At 42.9% G+C, this 20035-nt stretch overlaps 1 protein-coding gene across 11 annotated transcripts in view; it reads left to right on the top strand.

Moving 5' to 3' along the window:
- Window positions 1-20035, top strand: part of mctp1a (multiple C2 domains, transmembrane 1a) — a 195548-nt gene that overhangs the window by 116328 nt on the left and 59185 nt on the right. For all 11 annotated transcript variants that reach the window (XR_001480038.2, XM_015360520.2, XM_015360537.2 and 8 more), the window contains 2 exons: window positions 172-246; window positions 2718-2837. Coding sequence is in view for 10 of the 11 variants with exons in the window: in XM_015360520.2 (XP_015216006.2) it covers window positions 172-246; window positions 2718-2837 (195 nt within the window). In the remaining variant the exon portion in view is untranslated. The remainder of the gene's footprint in view (window positions 1-171; window positions 247-2717; window positions 2838-20035) is intronic.

Raw genomic sequence — 20035 nt, 5'->3', positions numbered from 1 at the left:
TCGTATGCGGGTTTTGATAATGACATGCGTAGATTAACCCCGCGAGAGATCACTCTTTCTCTGCCGACACCCTTCCTGTCGAAATCGGCACGGCAGATATGTTTCGTGGATACTTAGCCCATCGAGCGCGCTGTTGACTTCTCTTCTCTTCTCTTGTGTTTATCCCTACAGGTAAAAGCTGGTCTGAGAACTTTAATACCGATAGAACAGAAGTATATTGAGGAGGAGCCAAGAGTCTCCAAACAGGTATTATTATACTAATTGTCCTTTAATGCCAGTAGGATGAAGGCCCAAACCCTTTATTTTTTGTGACAGACATCAAGCCCCAAAGCGATGGGCGGCATGGGACATCAGCGAGAGCGCAGCGCTCTGTGAACGTTTTTTTGTGGGGGGTGAATAGAAACGTCAAGCTGTCACCAGTATGGCCTTGTCAGAAGAGAGGCCGGCCTACTGGTTTTCAGCGAGGCTGCCGAAGCCCCAGTTCATTGTCGCCGGAGTGAATGCGCTCCAGCAACAAAGAGCTGGATTGAAGAGGTGGTCCAAATGAGACACAAAAACGTTGTTTGGACAAAAACAGCCGTATTCTGCAGCTCTTTGTGAGGGGCTGCTGGGCCCTGCGCAGACTCTTGCAATATTTTGTGTGTGACTCTGCATTTGTTTTTGTGCTTTGGTAACAAAAATGGTGATTTCTAATGCTAGATAAACAATGTCACAAATTCTGTGAGATTGTAGGAGGGACTGCTTGCAAATTTATTTTGTGCTCTTTAGTTTCTTAAGTGCTCGTTTTTTGAACTCCTACAAAAAACAACATTTTCAGGTTTATTATGTCTTACACTGCCGTGTCTCAGCACTGATGTTTTCCTCTGTAATTCGTCTGTAGCAAACCAAATAAACTTTCCTTCCAATTATTACAACATGTGTTACAAAGTGCAGCTCAAAGCCCCTTGTGTCTGATTTCAGTGGTGGTCTAGGGACAAGGCAGGGATTCACTATCACAGTAAACCCTCAGTTTAACGGACTTCATTTTCGCAGACATCGGATTTCTTGGACAAAGTCTGCTAAAGAGGATTTTTGTCTGAAAAAGCAGAAATACCTGACTTTCCTCTCAATAACTGGGGGATGCACAGATTAAAACACAGTGAAAATGAGATTCATCATACAGTAGGTTTAAAATCAGGAATATTGATGGTGCCCTATAGGGGTAGGTCAGTTGTTTACGACGTGTATTGTTTGGGTTAGTTATGCTTTCAGAAATTTTATATATAAAGTTTTAGACACGTGAAAGAAAGAGCTTGTATATTTATAATAAAAAGGCACAGGAGCAAATGTCATTAAATGTATTGATTGCAATTGTTAAAAAAAGTCAAATCTAGAAAGCATACTGTATATATAGTATATAGTATGTCATTATATACATAGATATTTATATTATCATATACTGTAATTGTGTGTTTTGAGGTGAAAAAGCGTCAGTCGTGCCTCAACGTGCTTTTATGTACAGTTGGCAATAACGTACACCTCGTCCCGACTATTCGTTAATCGGTCAAATTAGTTAAAACGAGGGCGTACTGCTAGGTTTCTTGGGTGCATGGTCTTTCTCTCAACTTCCTGCCCTCTTGTAAAAATTCTCTGTGATTCTCAGTGTATCCCAATTACAGCAGAGAAAGTGCTAATAGTATAAAACAACTTTTTTAGTTATGCTGTAAAATCAATCAAGCCTTCTTTTTAATCTGCACTAAGAGGACAGGAACTGCACACAAAAGCGATTTGCAACAAAGTACCCAATTGTGCTAAATGGCAAGAAAATTCAACTGGAGTATTTTATACGTGCAGTTACAAATTTTTCCACCCTGCATTTTAAGGCCTGCATTTGAAATTCATCTTGATGTCAAGATGAAGTGAGTCATGCCTGAGCTTGAACTGAACGAGTTCCTCAGCTGCGTTGTGACAACATAAATTCTAGTTGCCTAGTCTTAAAAAGGTTAGTCATGCGTGAGGGTCCTTTTTCGGAAAACGTATTCCACCGTGGTAAGTTATCCACATCTATTTTGTCAAAGGAGAATAGGATTGTTTCGGAAGACCTGCATTGCCTTCCTGAATCCCAGCCCCAAGGACTCAGTTTCGCCCAGCTGTGTCCTGCCAGCTTGCCTGTGTTCCCGAGAGCAGAGGGACGGGCCTGTCTCTGTCAGAGTGTGGGAGGGCAAGAGCTGAAATACCACCATGAGGTTCAGACCTGGAGATCACTGGCGGATCCATCTGGGAGTTGTTTACCAGTTTCCTGTGGCCCATACTGCCCGGGCCTCTGGAGCTCTTCCCCAGCTGGGCCTCTCGGAAGAGAGCGTTTCTCCGAGGGCGTCAGGCTGCTGGGAGGATCTCCTTGTCCCGGTCAGCAGCTCGCGGCCGTGTTGCAGTCAGGAGCTCGCGGCCGTACTCCGGTCAGGAGCTCGCGGCCGTACTCCGGTCAGGAGCTCGCGGCCGTACTCCGGTCAGGAGCTCGCGGCCGTACTCCGGTCAGGAGCTCGCGGCCGTACTCTGGTCAGGAGCTCGCGGCCGTACTCTGGTCAGGAGCTCGCGGCCGTACTCTGGTCAGGAGCTCGCGGCCGTACTCTGGTCAGGAGCTCGCGGCCGTACTCCGGTCAGGAGCTCGCGGCCGTACTCCGGTCAGGAGCTCAGGGTGGCTGGCTCCTCTCACCCCCCGACGCCTCGTGTCTTTGCAGCTGCTGCTCCGTAACTTCAACCGTGCGAAGCGCTGCGTCGTGGCTCTCCTGAGCGCCGGATGCTACGTCAACAGCTGCTTCGAGTGGGAGTCGCCGCAGAGGAGCCTCGCTGCCTTTCTGGTAGGCCTGCAGTCTGCAGTCCAGTTAACTAATTATCTAATGAATTAACACTCCACCCCCACCCCTCCTTATTGCTGGTTTCCTCTCGAGCCGAACCTCTGCCTCCCAGTGGAGCAGCGCTTGTCATCGTCCAGAGTTCATAATCATTGAAACCCCGAATGCACAGCCTACCGGTCACTGGGCTCCGTAAAGCAATCTTGAACTGAGTAAGAGACAAGCATGTGTTTCAGAAAGTCAAAGTAACGGCATACGGGTTTCGATAAAGCACTACATAAAATAGCAGACAGTACGTGAGCTTTTAAACATCGGTCCGGTGTTTTCTGGTCTGGTATGACTATATCTTTCAGTCCCCGAATAGCACAGCTTATTATATATATATATTTCTAGGTCTGTCTATTAGCTCTTTAACAGAGAATCTGAAAGTGAAAATAGATGGTTACCCAAAGGATTGCAGTTCTCACGTTATCTCATACGTTATATTTTTAGAATAAAAGTGTGGTAGCATGATAATGGGAACTATTTGTCAGGGGTACTGACAGCTGTACAGCAGAGGATTTGAATGTAGCAGAAGACACTCTGGTTCCAGGTTACATGCAGACGAGCGAGTCGCTCATGTTGGAATGACAGCGGCGTTTGACCAAGGAGCTGCGTATTGTGACCAGGGAGTGAAGGGACGTGGCAGAGGTGCAGGCGGGCAGTGGAGAGATTCTCAAGCCTGGGTTGAAAAAGGTCCCTCACGTAAGGCTTTCTGAGGGAAGAAAGACAGGTTGTGCTTTTAAGGCCCAGAAAGAACTGAGGAACACTGTTACCACAATCCCAGCACTCAGAGGAGTGAGTGCGAAGAACTCCATCCAGCACTAGAGAACAGGAAACCCCTGAACTCTCAACTTGCAATTGGATCAAAAACCGGGTCGTTCATGTTAACATTTCAATAGTCACATTCCAATGATAATGAGAAAATGAGCTGACAAATCTGATGGGATAACGTACTTAATACTTTGACATTAACTCGCCTGGGTGAGGAGGAATTATATTTTCTCACACATGAGGAATGAAGCAGGGAGGCAGCTGCAAGGGTGAAAATGAGAGGGAAGGAGGGGGGCTAGAGTGCAGAGTTGTGGGCAGCCAGCAAAGTGTGTTTTTATATGTAGGAGAGCAGAAGTGCAGCATTATGATTTGACCTTCTCCTGGACTTCTGTTAAATGACAGCGTACACTGATGATTGCGGGTTACTGTAACTCTAAAACCTTCTAGGACTTCAGCTGTCCAGGATCAGGACCGATTAACCCTTACCTACTGCCTGTAAGAGGAAATGACTCTGTTTAGCATCTCAGAAGGATCGGTTTTATTGATTTGTGCTATAAACCAAAAACCAGAAAAATTCCCAAATCAGCAACAGCACATTAATTGACAACAGAGTTTAAAGAGCCACACTTTGCTGCTTGTTGCTGCTTAAAGACTAAGTTGGGATAGGTTCCTCACTGTCAGCGTCTGTCAGTTCTTTCCAATCCGTGTAAAACAGCCCCCAAAGAGCACAAGGTGTATTTCAGCTCTTCCATTGCCAGTGGTATGACATCACGTTCCCTAAATCATGTCTGGAATAAATCAAACTGCTTGCAAAGAGTGTATGATTGACTCTGTTGAAGAAGTAAGATAGTCTTACAATTACAAAATTAAACTAGTCCAGTCTTCTATCGCTTCATGTGTTTCCATGTTCATGGTGCAGTTTTTTATTGTACTCCAATTTAAAAAATTAAGATTTTTACAGATAACTGCCATAACTCTGGGGTCTATCTCAAACCATGATACCCATCATACAGGTCTCAGTTTTAGAGCAGTGTTCTCAGTCAGACCCTGAGTAAACATGTGTCTGCTGGGTTTGTTTCAGCTGGGGCCTTGAGACTGCTGGCCATGTGTACCCCAGTACAGTGGCGCTCAGTTCTGGTCCTGGGTAACCCCTGTGTCCAGCTGAGCTCTAAATCACACGCTGCTTTATTTCAGATCTCCGTCTCAGACCTTATTATAATTTTACAGTTCTTAAAAACCTGAATGTGACTTGTACTTGGTATGAACTGTGTGTTAATGAGTGGGTTTCAGGATTGCCCTTACTCAGGTGTGTGAGCTGAACTATAGCCAGCTCGGCAAGAGTCTGATACAGTAGCATTGTTGTTCCCACCTGTGTGTGCTTATCGTCGACTGGGAACAAAAAGGGAGACAATTCTTAATTGGCAAGCTGTGGAGAGACAGTAAGTTCTATGTGCTGAAATAGTTTGAAATAAAGCTCTTGAACTAGACACCACCTCTTTTTGACACCAAGGAGTGCAGAAAAAAAAGTCTGAACCTGCAAACGAACCAATTAAGGCACCGGTTAGTCCTGGTGGCTAAGGGCCCAGCTGGGACTGAAACCAGCAGACACAGCCATCCCCCAGAACCAGGACTGAGAACCAGTGTTCTGGAGAGTTTTGACCCGGTAGCTCTGATACTGGTGCATCTTTGGAGTTGCTGTAGAGGTCCACAGGAGAGCCTGTGCTCTACACACTACAGTGCTCAGGAACTGGGCTTCTTCTGAAATCACTTCGAGGAGCTGCTTGCTCTCCTGCAGTGGTGCCCCAGATGTGGGTCTCGGGGAGAGCAGTCGAGTCCTGGCCTTGGTAGTGGTACTGATGCAGGGAGACAGACTCACGAACTGCACTGGGAACTTTCTCACTCTGCTACATTGAAACTCACTCACATGTTTAAATATTCCTGACACAGCTACCCAACAGCACTCAGATGTGAAATTCTGCAATCATTTCACTCTCCATCCAGACCCTGTTTTCTGTCTGTAATCCCCCAAAACCTTTTGACTTTTTAACAGTTCTCCCTTAAAGGCGCTGGTGTGTAGCTCAGTACTGCAGCACTTTCCCAAACCGATTATTAGATGTAGTGCTTCAGGCAGGTGAGAGAATATGCTTATCTTACATTGCTAGTTGCTTCACAGTGCATTTTTGTGAGCACAGATGAGGCCAGCCTGCCAGTAATTGTCTGTGCTGCATTCATTTTCTGAATGCTGAAGTCACTGCTGCTACCGGTGCTAATTCAACAGCTGCTGATAATAATTACTTTATGAAATCCCTTTTAAAAGAGAGACATCTGGATAGTGTTTTCCCACTGGAGTTTATAAATGTATCAGCGATTGCTTATTGATTGTGGCCCTGGTCTAAATGCTCACATGTCCAATAACCTCTTTTTATTGGGTACCTTATTGACAAAGGAGCACTGGGTCTCTGTCAGTCAGTGCCACAAAGGTAGATGCATTGAGCAGGAGAGCTGGTACTATGTTGTACGGTGACATTTTAAACATTCACCAGACTTTGCACAAGAGCACACACATAACACATATGACACAACTAGGAAAACTAAAGCCTCATCAAACCAGGAAAAATCCAGGAGGATGTTTTTTGTGGAAATATGGGTTTCTAAGTGTTTTTGAATTGTTGATGATAGCAGAGTCTCTGATGGATTTGGGCATCTGTCTCCTATGTGTGGAGTCTGGTCTTCAGCACAGTACGAAGACTCTGTCTCCTGTGTGTGGAGTCTGGTCTTCAGCACAGTAAGAAGACTCTGTCTCCCAGTGTGTGGAGTCTGGTCTTTGGTAGATTTAGAGGTTCTGAATAAGTACTGTACATCTCAGATTAATAACTAGACTGTACACATGTAATACACTCTCAAGATAATTTGCAGCTAAAGTATTTATTAACTTAAGTCCATTCTAAATTTTCACAGGGAGCCAGTGCAGTTTTTGAAGGAAAGGTGTAGAGTATTTTTCTTTATTGTGCAGTCTGCTGAATTCTAGGCACATCGAAGCCAGAAGACACCCCAGTAAGAACATTTTGTCACGGAATGTTGGAGCTGTTGCCTGTTGAAACTAACAGGAAAGCTGTTCCGGGCAGCAGCGACACTGACCTGGCTAGCTCTGGTTGTAGGACCATGCCACCATGCCCTTCACCTTCCCCGATGCTTGCCTGGCATTTGTAATTCGTTTTTCCAGGATGAAATGTGGAATGCGGAGAGCACTTTGATCGCCTTCCACTTTAAAGCTGATTCTGGGTGAATCCGTTCTGTTCTATGATAAATAATCTTTTTTTTCTGTCTCTGTTCCTCCCTTTATGTAGTTGACAACGGTGCTGCATTCTAAAAAGTCCTATTCTCCAGTGCTGTCATTCCTACTCTGTAATAAGCAGAAATTCATAATTGGACAACTAAGCTATCATCAAAAGGACACTCTATTAGCTTATAAGTCTGTGGATTGTATAACAAGACAAACTTATAATCCTTAATGTGATTCTGCATAATTTGCAGCAGAATCTGTCCATTAGTCTGGCTGTAGCCTTTTCAGTTGTTTTAAGTGCTTCAGCATTAAGCAGGAACATTTGGTATTTTTACACATTTTAATTTCTTTATAGTGCCGCACTGTCCCTTGGGAGTCACACCCCCTCTGCAACACGAGAGAGAAATTGTATTGATCAGTTAACATTTCACTTCCATTTTCCACGTGTCGCAAAAATTAATGAAAATGCCAGACAAAAATGTCAGGAGAGTCACAAAAAAGGGAAGAATTTAAATTCAATTTAATGCATTCTTTGAAGTGGGGGGGGGGGGAAACAGTTAGAAATTAGAAATAAGGCTTTTTTCTGTATTCTAATGGCTTTTAAGTGTTGCTCCGATGGCTTGACTCTGACAGCCCAGATGAGATGCGAGTCCTCGGTTTGTGAGGCTCTAGCAGAATCATTGTCCTTCCTCACCACTCCTCATCTCCATCAGCCACTGTTTCATATGGGAAATCCACAGCACAGGCTGGGTTCCTTTCCTTGGACTCTGTAACAGCCCTCATTACCTCCCTGCATTAGCAGATGCTCAATCAATACAGCACCTTAGGAAGCCTTCGTGAAGAGGAGCTAAAATAAAATAGCAAGAACATAATCATAGCTACAGTACAACGCAGCCCACACGGATGCTTTGAAACACTGCACAACTGAAGCAGTAGTTGAATCTGTGTATAATTAGACTTAGCAATGTGTAAGCTGAGTGAGGCTAACACTGCTGGGTCCTGGTTATGTGTGGTAGTAACGGTTTAAAGTGGAAGACAGGCTTCCTTTGTAAAGACACGATGGCTTGATTGTCTTTAGTGAGGTGGCGGAGCGGTTTTCTCATGCAGAATCGAAAGATAAATTGTAAAGAGATCCAATGTCCAAACTCACTCTTTGACAGAAGTGGAGGGTACAGCAAGCTGTGTTTAAATGCAAAGTGTCATCTTGAAATCACCAGTCCGGAGCCCCACTTTGCTCATGAGGTACTGGGGTCACAAAAGGAGTGCTCTTGGGGCCACCTTTCTGTTTACTAAGCTTTGCATCCTGGGTGTCTTTAGTGTTAAACTGAGCAAAACAGGGGAATTACTTAACATTCACATCGTGTGCTTGCTGTGCCATTCATAATTACTCTTACTGAATAATAAGTCCTCTCCTTAAGAAAGAAAACTGTTTTCTTACTGTAACAAAGGCTGCGTATTAGACTGAATAACAAGGCTGGTTATGAAGCATTGATATCATCATTATTTTTTTTTTCAAAAAATTGTTTTTTTATTGAAATGTAAAATTAAACCAGCCAACAAATTGCTTATTAAATCCTATATTCAAAACCAGTCGCTTACTGTTTGCTTTTTCAAACTTGCTTTGCAGTAGAAAAGGGATCTTGTTTTTCAGGGTGTTCTGACATCTGATAAATTAATCAGAATGCACAATGGAAAAGGCAAGTGTGGTTGATTCATGCATTACAGTCTTGTATTATAGAAATAGTGTAAGTAGCTCTTGACCACAGTGTGACTGGGTGCAAGAATATCATTTCAAGAGGTGAGCCGCGCTGATGAGATTGTTCGCCTTTTCCTGGAATAAAAACCCGTTTTCTGTCTAACCCCTGACACCCACTGGAAAGTGGTATCGACATGTGAAGCAGGCCTGTTCTTCTCGGTACTCTTGTGCCAGCCATTTGTAGTAACTCAAGGTTAAACCACTGAGACCGGCCTGCACTTTCATCCCCACTTTTTATTCCAAGGCCCATCCAGCTCATCTCTCCCAATATTCTCCGGCCTACGGGCCAGTCCTGGGAGCTGGGCTGTACATGTACAGTACGGCCTCCTTAGGGAAGTCTCACTGGTAGGTTAGCACAGACCGTACACAACACCTGTTAATGGCTTCTGTCTGCATCTGCACTGTGGTGCTTTTCCTGATACAGCAGATCCCATGCTTGTATGTTACTCATGTCAAGCTGGTTGTAATTTCCCCCTCAGATGTCACCTGCCTCCACCTTTGCTGGTCCTTCTTTCATCTCTTTCAGAGTGTTTTTTTGTTGGCTCAGCCTGCGCCGTGTTTCAAGTGCTCTTACCAGCTACTTACTGGGACATCTGTTTAAGGTTCTGGGGGCTTCGGCTCTGGAAGACAGCAGATGATGAAAACAGCACTGGCAGCAGACGACTCTCAGCGTAGTTTGGTCACGTCCGGTTGTCTGAGTCCCAACCCCAGACTACTCATCGTTTCAATCAGATACTCCCAAGCACACTTTCTGTTCTAACAGGTTGTTGTTATTTAATCTGTTCTTATTCGCTTTAAAACATTCGTCCGCTGGCTGTTCGATAGACAAGTGCTTTAAAATTGAAATTAGTAGAAATTCCTATTGCGCAGGATTATTTGATTGTCATTCTTCCTCTCAGTTTAGGGTTTATAATCAGAGATCGAGGAGTGGGCTCTTCCTCTTTGAGCATCCAAGCTCTTGTTTTGCACCCAAGCGGTATTTCTGTATATGCGTCTGCTCTGGGGGAGCGTGTTCTTAATAAGGATCTTTGCGCAAACGGGTGAAATCAAGTAAGGTTGTCCCTCTCTTTGGTGTACCCTGGAAGGGCGTGGCAGAGTTTATTTGAAGCCAACGAGTGGGATTAAGAAGATCCTGCTTCAGAGGGATAAGCCTCTCCTTAGCATTTAAAGATATTCAATTAAAAGAGCTTGTGTTATATCTCATGTTCCTGATTTGTTTTCTTTTGTTAGCCTCGTGGAGCTTAGAGATCTGTGATTGAGAAGTATGTTCTTTGCGGTGGTCTTTACAGGCTCTACAGGCAAAGCCACAGACACTGTCACTGGGAATAAAATCCAGACAGCCAGCTCTGGTCCATTCCAAGTCCCCAGTCTTCAGGGTAACTTCAGGGTAACAAGGCCATCATCCAGGATACCCAGCACCAAGGCTGTGGACCTCTCCCACCCTCTCCCAGTGACCCACAGGCTGAAGGAGCTCTGGTCTCCTACGGGTGCCAGCCTGTGGGGCTAGGGGTAGGGAAACCAGCGACCAGGCACGGCCGAGACCCCGGGGGTGACCACTTAGCCGAAGGGCATTCAGGATGACCAGGTTTCTGCAGAACCGCGATGCAGCATGTTTTAATTCACACGCGCACGGAGAAGAAGCTCCCGTCGTCCTGCGGCGTCACTCCCACAAACAACATGGAAAAATGGGACGTCTTTTCATCCCGGCTTTTCAGTTTTTGTGAGGTATCACCTTCGCAACTGGACGGCTTGGCGCTCATCTCTCGGTGCGATTTCCTCGTACACCCAACCCCCCCTCAGCGCGATGTGTTATTGAGCAAAACAGATGCATTAGGCACAGATTAAGTCCGTTGATTTTATAATCATTTTCATGTAATTAGCTTATCCTCTGCCCAGTTGTATCCCAGAGTTCGTCGGATGAACTTTCGCAGTGTGTTGTGTGTACACACACTCAAGCTCAGCGCACAACAGAAGTCCGTTGTTCCTATTCAGTAGTGAAACTACCTTCCCGGTTCCATTGTCATCTTCTCATGATCATCATCTTTCCAGAAGCCGCGGTTTAGACATTAGCACTCCCAGATAGCATCGATATAAATAATTAACTCCCTCAAGCTCGCCCCACCGATTCAGAATTGCTAACCGTGGCCTCTCCGCTGGTGGTGGTGATAGGAGGCAAGGGACTGAAGTTACCTACCACATCTAGAGACGGACGAGGGTCAAATAATCTCTTTACCTTTATACCTGAACACCTGCAAACTGAGACCTGCTCTCATTCAGCTTCTGAAGAACAGGCCCATTGTGGCAGGAAGTGGTGTTTGTTTCTGGGGGAAAATTACGCCAGTTCTAGATATGAATGAAAGACAAGGTTGTTATTACTCCTGGGAGCGTAGGGCTTACGGCTTTTTTTAGCAAACAAATTTGCTGTAACTTTATCTGTAATTGAGTCCTGAGTGAGTGCAAATAGACTGCACATTGTTTGGAGCAGGAAGGGAGAGTAAAAAGGGGTTTGTTTGGAACAGGGAAAGGATATGTGGCCTTTATGTTTCTGAAGTAGGACTCTTATCAGTGGTATAACACAGACAAGGGAGCTACTCCAGCTGAAATCGGAGTGCCTATCACCTGTTTTGTGTTGGACTAAATTCCACCTTTTGAAAAGGGAAAGAATCTCTTTCTATACATATATATGTCACTCATATCTTGAAACCTCAAGGCTCTGTAATAAAATCGAAGAATGCTGGACCTTGTTTTGGAAAACCTCGTTCTCACAAGTCTGGGGGATGGCTCTGAAGTGGTATCTCCCCTTTGAGCAGATCTCCTGTGGTGACTAACCTAACCCCCCAACCTTTCAACTTCAAACTTCAGAGAATTCTGAGCTTGAACAATAAGCGTCCGTTTTCACTGCGGGTTTCTGTGGAAGTGTACCGTTACAGCTTGAGACCTTAGCCTTACTCACAGCTTGGTGAGAACCTGGCTTTCACCTTCCTGGGGGTGATGTGACTCTCAGGGTTTCTGTTTCTGTGAAAGGCCGGGGAGTAGCACAACTTCAACCAAACTCTAGAGCAACAGTGCTGCAGAATACAGGACAGTCACTCTGAAGTTGTTGTCTGGAAACACATATCTAGCTTTCAAAGAAATGACTTGTTTAGGATCGGTTTCCATGTGTGAAAATTGCATTAAAAAAACATTTTGGTTTCAGTCTTAAAAACAGAAGGAACAGGTTTCTATGACAAACCCATGTTTCATTATATGTGGTAAAGATGCCTACAAAATAGACAAAGTCTTACCTTAGTATTGGATTTATATTTTAATAACTGGGTTTGTAACATTTCATTGAAAGGGACATGGTTAGCACTCAGGGTGAGTTGTTGCACTGGTACTGATGGGCTTCTTCTCAACATCAAAGACAAATACTCTGAAGTGTAAATAGTAATCAGGATTTATATTAATATTTTGAAAAATTATGCTTAGATCGTAACTGCATATTAAGCTGTAAAATGATTCAGGAGAAACTGGACCTAGTTCCTGGAACAGTTCTTAAAACAAGCCAGTAGGGGGCACTACCACACCACTGAATTCTCAGTAAGCTTTGCAAAGGTATGAACCGCTTGAAATCCGAGCACACTCAGCAAGCAATTTAAATGAGGGTTTCTGTAAAACCATCTGCTTAGGTATGGAATTTATTTGGTAAAAATGTCTTCTCAATGTATCATCCGGACTGTTTATTTTTTGTTGTTGTTGTTGTACTGTCCCTTACATGTTGTGTTGCCAACAAATAATTAATTACTGTAGGCTTCATAAAGATACAAAAAATATTAAAAATGAAATATTTGTTCCACAAAATTTAGCATGTTACTTTTTACTTCATTTTGATATGCTTATATTCCCTAAGCCCTCTCCTAAGGAATCAAAGGTATTATTATAGCCAAATTGAAAAAAAATATATCAAGAAAGTACTGGTAAGTTTAAACTCTCTTTCTTCTAAAGTAGATTTAAAGTTATTTATTATTTAAAGTTATTTTAAGAAATTATTATTACAGTTGTTTTAAATTTTATTGCACAAAATGTGTTTACAAGTTTAGCATTTAAGAAAAAAATGTGTGTGAAACTGAAATTGAATCTTGGGAAATCTATTTTAAAAAAAGATTTTCTTGTTCACAAACATCTTTAAAACCAGAAACATGATTTGAAATTTCTGTTTTTAAGGTTAAACTAAGATAAAAAAAATACATTTGTTGAAATAATTTCTTATGGTCTATCAACATTTCAAATAGGGGAAATAAATTAGAGAGTAAGTATAAAAATGTACTGTATAAGTAAAGTATTTACTGGAGTAATTTTAAAAGCTTTTATTGATGATTAAACAAGAGATAAAACAATGAACAGTGAGCAGGTGCTTTGTGTAGTATTTTTTACCCCTGGAATGGTGAGATATATGTTTTTATAATTTATTGCATAAAAGTGTGACACACGATCAGTGGTTATTCTGACTGTGGAGATTGTGGAGGGTTTTTTTTGTTTTGTGGGAGAAGAATACAGAAAAAAATAATTGTTTTATTTCTAAATACTATACAGTTATGTGAGAAAATGCTCACATTTAAAATAGTCACCTGTGCTTCTTTTTTGTGATAGTCCAGGGTGGCTTGTGTTTGTTTCAGTGCAGTTGGAATAAAACTACAATAGGCTGGCCACAGAAATAATCTATAAATCAATATATACTGTATGTATATATATACGAGTATATACACGCAAAGCCCTGGGGAATTCCTCTGCAGGTGCCTTAAAGGTCATTCAAAAAAAGTAATGTAAATATAAAATCGAACAAATGAAAAAAAGTTGTAAAAATGCTAGTTAAAATCAAGACAAATTGATTCTGTTTTCCTTCCTTAGATAATCTATTGAGAATCACATTTTTTTTGCTTTCCATGTATACAGTATATATGTGCTGTACATCTGAGCTATGCATAGGACATGTAGCACATGTATGCTTTATAAATAAAATATAAATTATGTATACTTTATAAATAAAATACCACAATCCTGCACTTTTTACAGTCCTTAATTTTAAACATATTCCAGTAAGTAAAGACTTTTAACGACCACTTTCTGGGATGAATTAGATTTTAAAACCAACAGCAGTGATCATTTTTGTATTTAACATTCTAACAGTTATTGCACTAAATAAATAAAATAAGTGAGTAGCCCCACTGCACATACTGTAGATTGTGTCAGTGCTTTCGTCTGTATCTGTATTGTTGCGTATTGGACTTTGTTTCAGTTGATAGTCATCTTTAAAGTTAGTTTGCACCAGATGACTTAGATTTCGTTCCGGTATGGTCAGAGGAGTGGTTACTGAGATGTCGGAATTTTTCTGGTTAATTTACGCACGCACCCACTTTTTACAGCAGGATAGATGGATGGCTCAGGAGTAAATTAATCGGCACGCAGTTTGAGGACAAAAGAAAGATATAAAAGAACCAGTTTTCCTGCCGTGTTCACGTGCAGAGATATGACATATATACTGTATACAGTATGCAAATAATTGAATACTCCCTTGGCCAGCTGTGGGGGATAAGTGTTCAAGTCTCGACATTTATCGTGTGCTATTATCAGGACAAGTAGGAGGAGCAGCTGCAGTATGGTTATTAAGCAGTAACAGTACCAAACTAATGGATGAAAAGTGTGGCTGTTTTATTCACAATGTAATTGAGCACAGTTCTGGGGGCTCAATTGTTTGTGGTTAGTCTCGTAACTACCTGGCTGCACACCAACAAAGATCACACATGTTTAAAAAGTCTTTATTATTCCCCCAGCCACATATCTTCATATCTCAGCCCCCCACCTCCTCTCGCTCTCCCCAGGCTTTTATTAAGCCACTTTATTTCTCTCTGATGTCTATGATATGGTCCCTTGAACTCGGAGAATAGCCTGAGCTGTTAGAGGCACAGAGCCTTACAGACTTATTTCAGGCTTTGCTGCCTGTGAATGGGAGCAGGGGTCACTGCTGGTGGGCCAGGGTCCTCTGGTTTCTCCCCTGCCCGTCCGCCGCAGCCGAGAGCGATCTGTCAAATAACCAAATGGAAAGGACCTGATCTGCCGACAGTTTAAAAACCCACAGACAAGCAGAGAAGAGCCCTCGTGCTTCCATTACGGCATGCAACCTGAGAGTGAGGCAACTCTCAAACGCCACAGAAAGAAAGAATTCAGGGAGTCATTTGGATCAATTAGGTTTCTGTTCGTTTGTTTATGTTGTTGTTTCCTTTACTGATTTCACCTACAGAGTGGTGCAGTTTAAATAAGAAAAAAAGCTGTAAGCATTCATGTTAGTTGCATCAGAGTCCTGGCACAGTTCTAAAATGTTAAAAAGCTATGCTGTTAGTTGGTTTTGTTGGAAGTTAGTTCTTAGATGTGGCGAGTGAAATCTCTATATTTTTTAGCAGCTTAAAGTATATTTTCAAATGTAACTGTCTGACTTTTTTCTGCATATTACTTCAGCATCTCAATTCTTATTTACATTATCAGAGTAAAAGAAGGACTCTGCATTTTATTAATGTTATTCTTTCTCTGCTTAAGTGTCAGAATAATACTAATATTCCCCAATTTTGGAATTATCCCGGTATGAGCAGGAATTTGGATGCAGTGCTGAATGCCACTCTATCCTGCAGTGTAGGAAGCAAACGAGTTCATCTGTGGGAAAGCAAGTAAACCCTAATGGTAGACTCAAGGAGGATTGTATAAATTGCAAAATTGTCACAAAGAGAATCATGTAGGCAGGATCTGGAGAAAAGCAGACAGACAGGTAGACTTCTGACAGCTCATGTGTGTTTGCAAATACTGATAAATTATTTAAGATTACCACACAAATTCCCAGACACGGCACTATTAAAAATCTCAGCACAACCTCTTGCAGCATAATTTTTGTTCTCTTGGCAGACTTGGCAGGAGTTCTGCGCTGGACATGGCTATTAAAATAAAATATTTGCTTGGAGCAATATGTAAATGTACTGCCCAGTTCATTTTTAATGTATTATTTATGCCTTTGTTTGTGAGTGTGTGTGTCTTACCAACATGTATTAACACGTTTGTGTGCCAGGATGAAAAAATAAAGTTTTAATAAATATTCAAATGTTCGTTCATTTAAAACCTCAATAATTTGACTGCTATACTGTACATAGGTTTTGTCCCCTGATGTACTGTATTTTCATTGCTTTCCAATATCACAGTGAATATTAATTTCACGTGTAACATTATATATAAGGTGCAGTTCTTCGTGTATGAAAGTGACACATGATATCTGTCCTTAGAGGAGTACATACTGTATAAGAACCCTGTTTGCAGGTGTGTATATATATGGTTTCATGTGTGTGTAACATACAATAACTATTTTCAGAGTCCATTGATTGTGCAGATTAACCAGTAAACTAAACCTCTGTATAGACAGAAATTCAGAGGTTATGTGTGTGGCCTTTTTAGGAAGGCTGGGATATTACAAGTATATTTAATCCATGACTAATTTGTTCCTTACAACTGAAGTCCAAACTACATTAATATAAATAGGCCTAAAGAAAAAGATGTGGATTGGGCATCATCTTGGCACACGCATATTTGTCGAATTTCATTTTCACGTGAATATTTTCCTTTGTTGTGTTACTTCCCGTTTTTAAGAATTTAAACTTTCTCAAAATGAGTCCGGATGCATTGACTCACTCCTTTTGTTATCATTGCACATGAACACACTGCTCTTTGACGCGCCGGATTTCGAGTTTGCAGCTGCACACCTTGTGTTTGCTGTTTGGTTTAATTGTAACAGTACCCCGCGTCTTCAGACTCCCTGCGGGGTGGAAGCTGCTGAAGAAGAAACTTTGGAACCCGCTGTCTGGAGGACCGGCGCAGCACGTTAGGTGGGAGACTCGTCAAACGGTAGCTGTGGAGGAGGGCCGTGCAGGAAGTGCTGGATCCCCGAGCGCCTGGATTTGTCAGTCAGGTCTTCCTGCACCTCTGATATTCTCATTTGATTGACAGCTTGGCCCCGGCTTGAGTGACACCTTGCTCTCTGGGAATCACGAATTTGAGGAAGGTAGGAAGGGGGTGTAGAGAGAGCATCCAAATGTGAGATAATAACAGACCTGTAGCTTTCTGCCACAAAGAGTGAGGAAATGAGTGAGAGGGCCCCAGCGCTATTCTAACCCGGCCACTACACGCGTGGGAAGGCTGAAGCTGATGTGTCAAGCCGTGTGTCCCCAGAGCCGTGCCTGCCGGGCGGTCAGGGAGAGGGGCCGTGAGCTGCAGGGCCGCTGGAGAGGCTGGGTGGGGTAGCTTGCAAGGAGGGATGGGTGGAAAACGCGATCTAAACACAATGGGAACCCTGCCAGGACACACCTGCCTCCTCTCCCTTCCTTTAAAGAAAAGACGGAGCTGCGTCGGCGCCCGTTTGAAAAGACTGATTAGGCAGGGTCGCTGCGCCCCGGAACTCCACGGCAGAGGCTGGAAGGAGCGCAGGCTGCTTTGAAAGCCCCGGAGCAGAAACGTCCTGTGACTGTAAGGACAAATAACTTTGGCGGACGAGAGTGCCGTGGTCACAGAACAAAGCACTGTAGAAGTACTCGGAGTCTGCCCCTCGTCTCCTTCTGTTGAACAGATCTGGACAGATGGGAGAGTGGCTGCAGCCTGTTCCTGCTCAGTGCGACTGGGTAGAAAGTAACTGATTAAAAAAAAAACAGCACCAACAACAAAAAATGAATAAAAACGTTTCTTTATCTGGTTTGGTAGACTCGGGGATATGTTTTTCCACCAACAAAAAAAAGGGTCATCAACTGAAGTAGATCGAATGTGAGTGTTTTGAGAAATGTAAACGGATATTAAATGAATTAAAATGCAAGCACGAATTTTTCTAAACATTTCAGCAGGTTTACTGTACATTTACTGTAGTATGTTGTTTTTCAGATATCTAAAAGCAGTGATTCTGTTTGCAGTATTGAGTGTGAGGAATTAAGATGATCTGTTACTGACTGGTTATGGAGTATTTTGTAAGGAATAGGAGACGAACATTTTAGTTGAATGTATATAATTTACTAGTTTGCTTTTATAAGGGGTTTTCTTATTCATTATATACATTAAATATAATTAAAAGATGTCATACAATTAAATTAAAATATATTTAGTCCTTCGAATATTAAAAACGACAAGTGTTCAGAATTAATTTGCCTAATATTGTTTTCAAGCTGTGCTTCCTATACCATAAACTAACACACAGGTATTTGGCCAGTATAAATTAATCATCATGAAATCATGAATTGATTACCAAATTCATGTTGTTCTCATGAATCTCAATCATCGTAGTTTTGCCCAAGATTTTTATTTTATGGAATTCAGCTTAATGAAAAGAAACAGAAAGTCTGTTTTGAAAAGAATAATAAAATCCAGAGTGCATGTGGCCTGTGCAGATTATTTTCTCCAATGTGGAGATCTTGGCACTAGTACCATTTCTCCAGCAATTGCATTTACAAAGAAAAAAAGCTAATTACTGCAAGCGAAGACATCTTTTTTTTTCCTTGGGAAATATTTTCATTAAGGAAAAAAAGCCTGAACATTTGTGCTTATCACCAAGCTTCTCATTACATTTAACTTTTGAAGTCACCTTTGTAAAAAATGCTGGAGCAGTTGGCCTCAGGGAGTGTCTGTGGAAGTCTGGACGTTGCTGTGCAGGACTGTCCACTGGAGAATCGCAGGAATTTTATCTCTGCCTCACATAGTCCATCGCCGCGGCAAACTCAGAGAAAGCAATTAAAACCAGTGGCCTGCCTGCCATTTCTCCTCCTCGTGACGATGAAATCGCAGGGAAACTGTGACAGACTGTGCGGCCCAGAAAGTTTAGCTGACACAGGTTTGATAGTCAGCCCTTTGTTATAATACATTTTTAACCACATATTAAACCTGCTTTAGGTCACAGGCAACCTCTTGTAACCAATGTCACGAACGTAGCTTGAGTCATGAAAGACATTTTGAATTTCAGTTCTTAGCTGTCACTTGGCCATTTTCTTTTGTCTTAAAAGTATGTGAAGACACACCTAAGATGATCTGTCAGTATCTGTGAAGCCAAAGCCCATACTCCGGGTTCCTTCAAGAAACATATGGATGCGATTCTCGGCTCAGTTAGCTAGAAAGTTCCATAGAACCAGGTGGGCTGAATGATCTCCTGTTTGTAAGCTGTCTCTTGTTCTTGATTTTCATATAGGCCTTTTTTGTGCATGGCTAACATGTGCACTAACACCAATGAAATTCTGAGTTTTTTTTTAATTAAGTTCATCAGGTGAAGGCTTGTTTTGGTCTCATCATAGCACTATTAATCCCCTTAAAAGGCCATCTCAACGTCAACAGTACAGAATCATACGCTTCAGGGCACTTTAAGAGTCTGTGCTATTACAGACCACTGATATACCACAGTGCTGTGTACCGAGCTCGAACACATTCAGGAGAGGACAGATTCTGGTCCCTGGGAGAGGGCTATAAGAAGACCCTGCCCTCGGAGCTGTTGGTTTTTTTTCCATTCACTTTTAAAAACTCACACGCACGTACAGTAGGTCTCAATCCTCCCTGGACCAGGGCACTCGGATAGGAAAATGGCTTTTTTCTTCCTGCTGTTCTTGTTTGTTTTGCTCGTCCTGTAAGTGAGGTTTCAGGAAGCTCTGCCGGGGTCTCGTGTGACTCCCGTGTGTGAGGGGTGACACGGGGAGGTGATTAATGAGACCCCTCCTCTCACGTCGACCTGTGGGGGCCTTTCGACTGAGCAGCGCACTGGGGGGGGGGGTCAACCACTCGCCCCACTCACTCTCTCCCTGGACCGTCAAGGGCAATTTAACCCCCACTGCAGGACCCCAGTCTGGACTGGACCGGACAGGGAAGAGGGACAGTTCGTCTCCTCCTGCATGACCAGCAGGTCCCAAAGAGTGGAGATCAGGACTGTTGTGTGCAGCGGTTTCAGCTGCAGGCGTCTGGGCTTCTGTCTGCCAGGGTAGTGCTTCTTAAAACCAGACGGTGTTCGAGGTAGGAGCTAAAATGTCCAGATTATTGTCTCACATGCAGACTGGCCTGGCGAGCTCGACGTTCTGGTGCAGTGGTGGTGTGCGTGTTCCGGGTATCTGCCGTGTTTTATAACTGCAACACTACTGTCCAGTCACATTTATGGGCTCTGTTTTCGAAACTCCTCTTACTAAGGCTCTGGCCCCAGAGCAGCACCATGCGTGCTATAAGTGTGATATCACGGCTGCAGTTGCTACAGGTGCAGAGGGCGGAGCGGTGGCTCTGTGGCTAAGGATCTGCGCCTGTGACTGGAAGGTTGCCGGTTCAAATCCCGCG

Source organism: Lepisosteus oculatus, chromosome 3 (genome assembly GCF_040954835.1).
Source record: "Lepisosteus oculatus isolate fLepOcu1 chromosome 3, fLepOcu1.hap2, whole genome shotgun sequence".
Lineage (NCBI taxonomy): Eukaryota > Metazoa > Chordata > Actinopteri > Semionotiformes > Lepisosteidae > Lepisosteus > Lepisosteus oculatus.
This window is presented reverse-complemented; position numbering and strand designations above follow the sequence as displayed.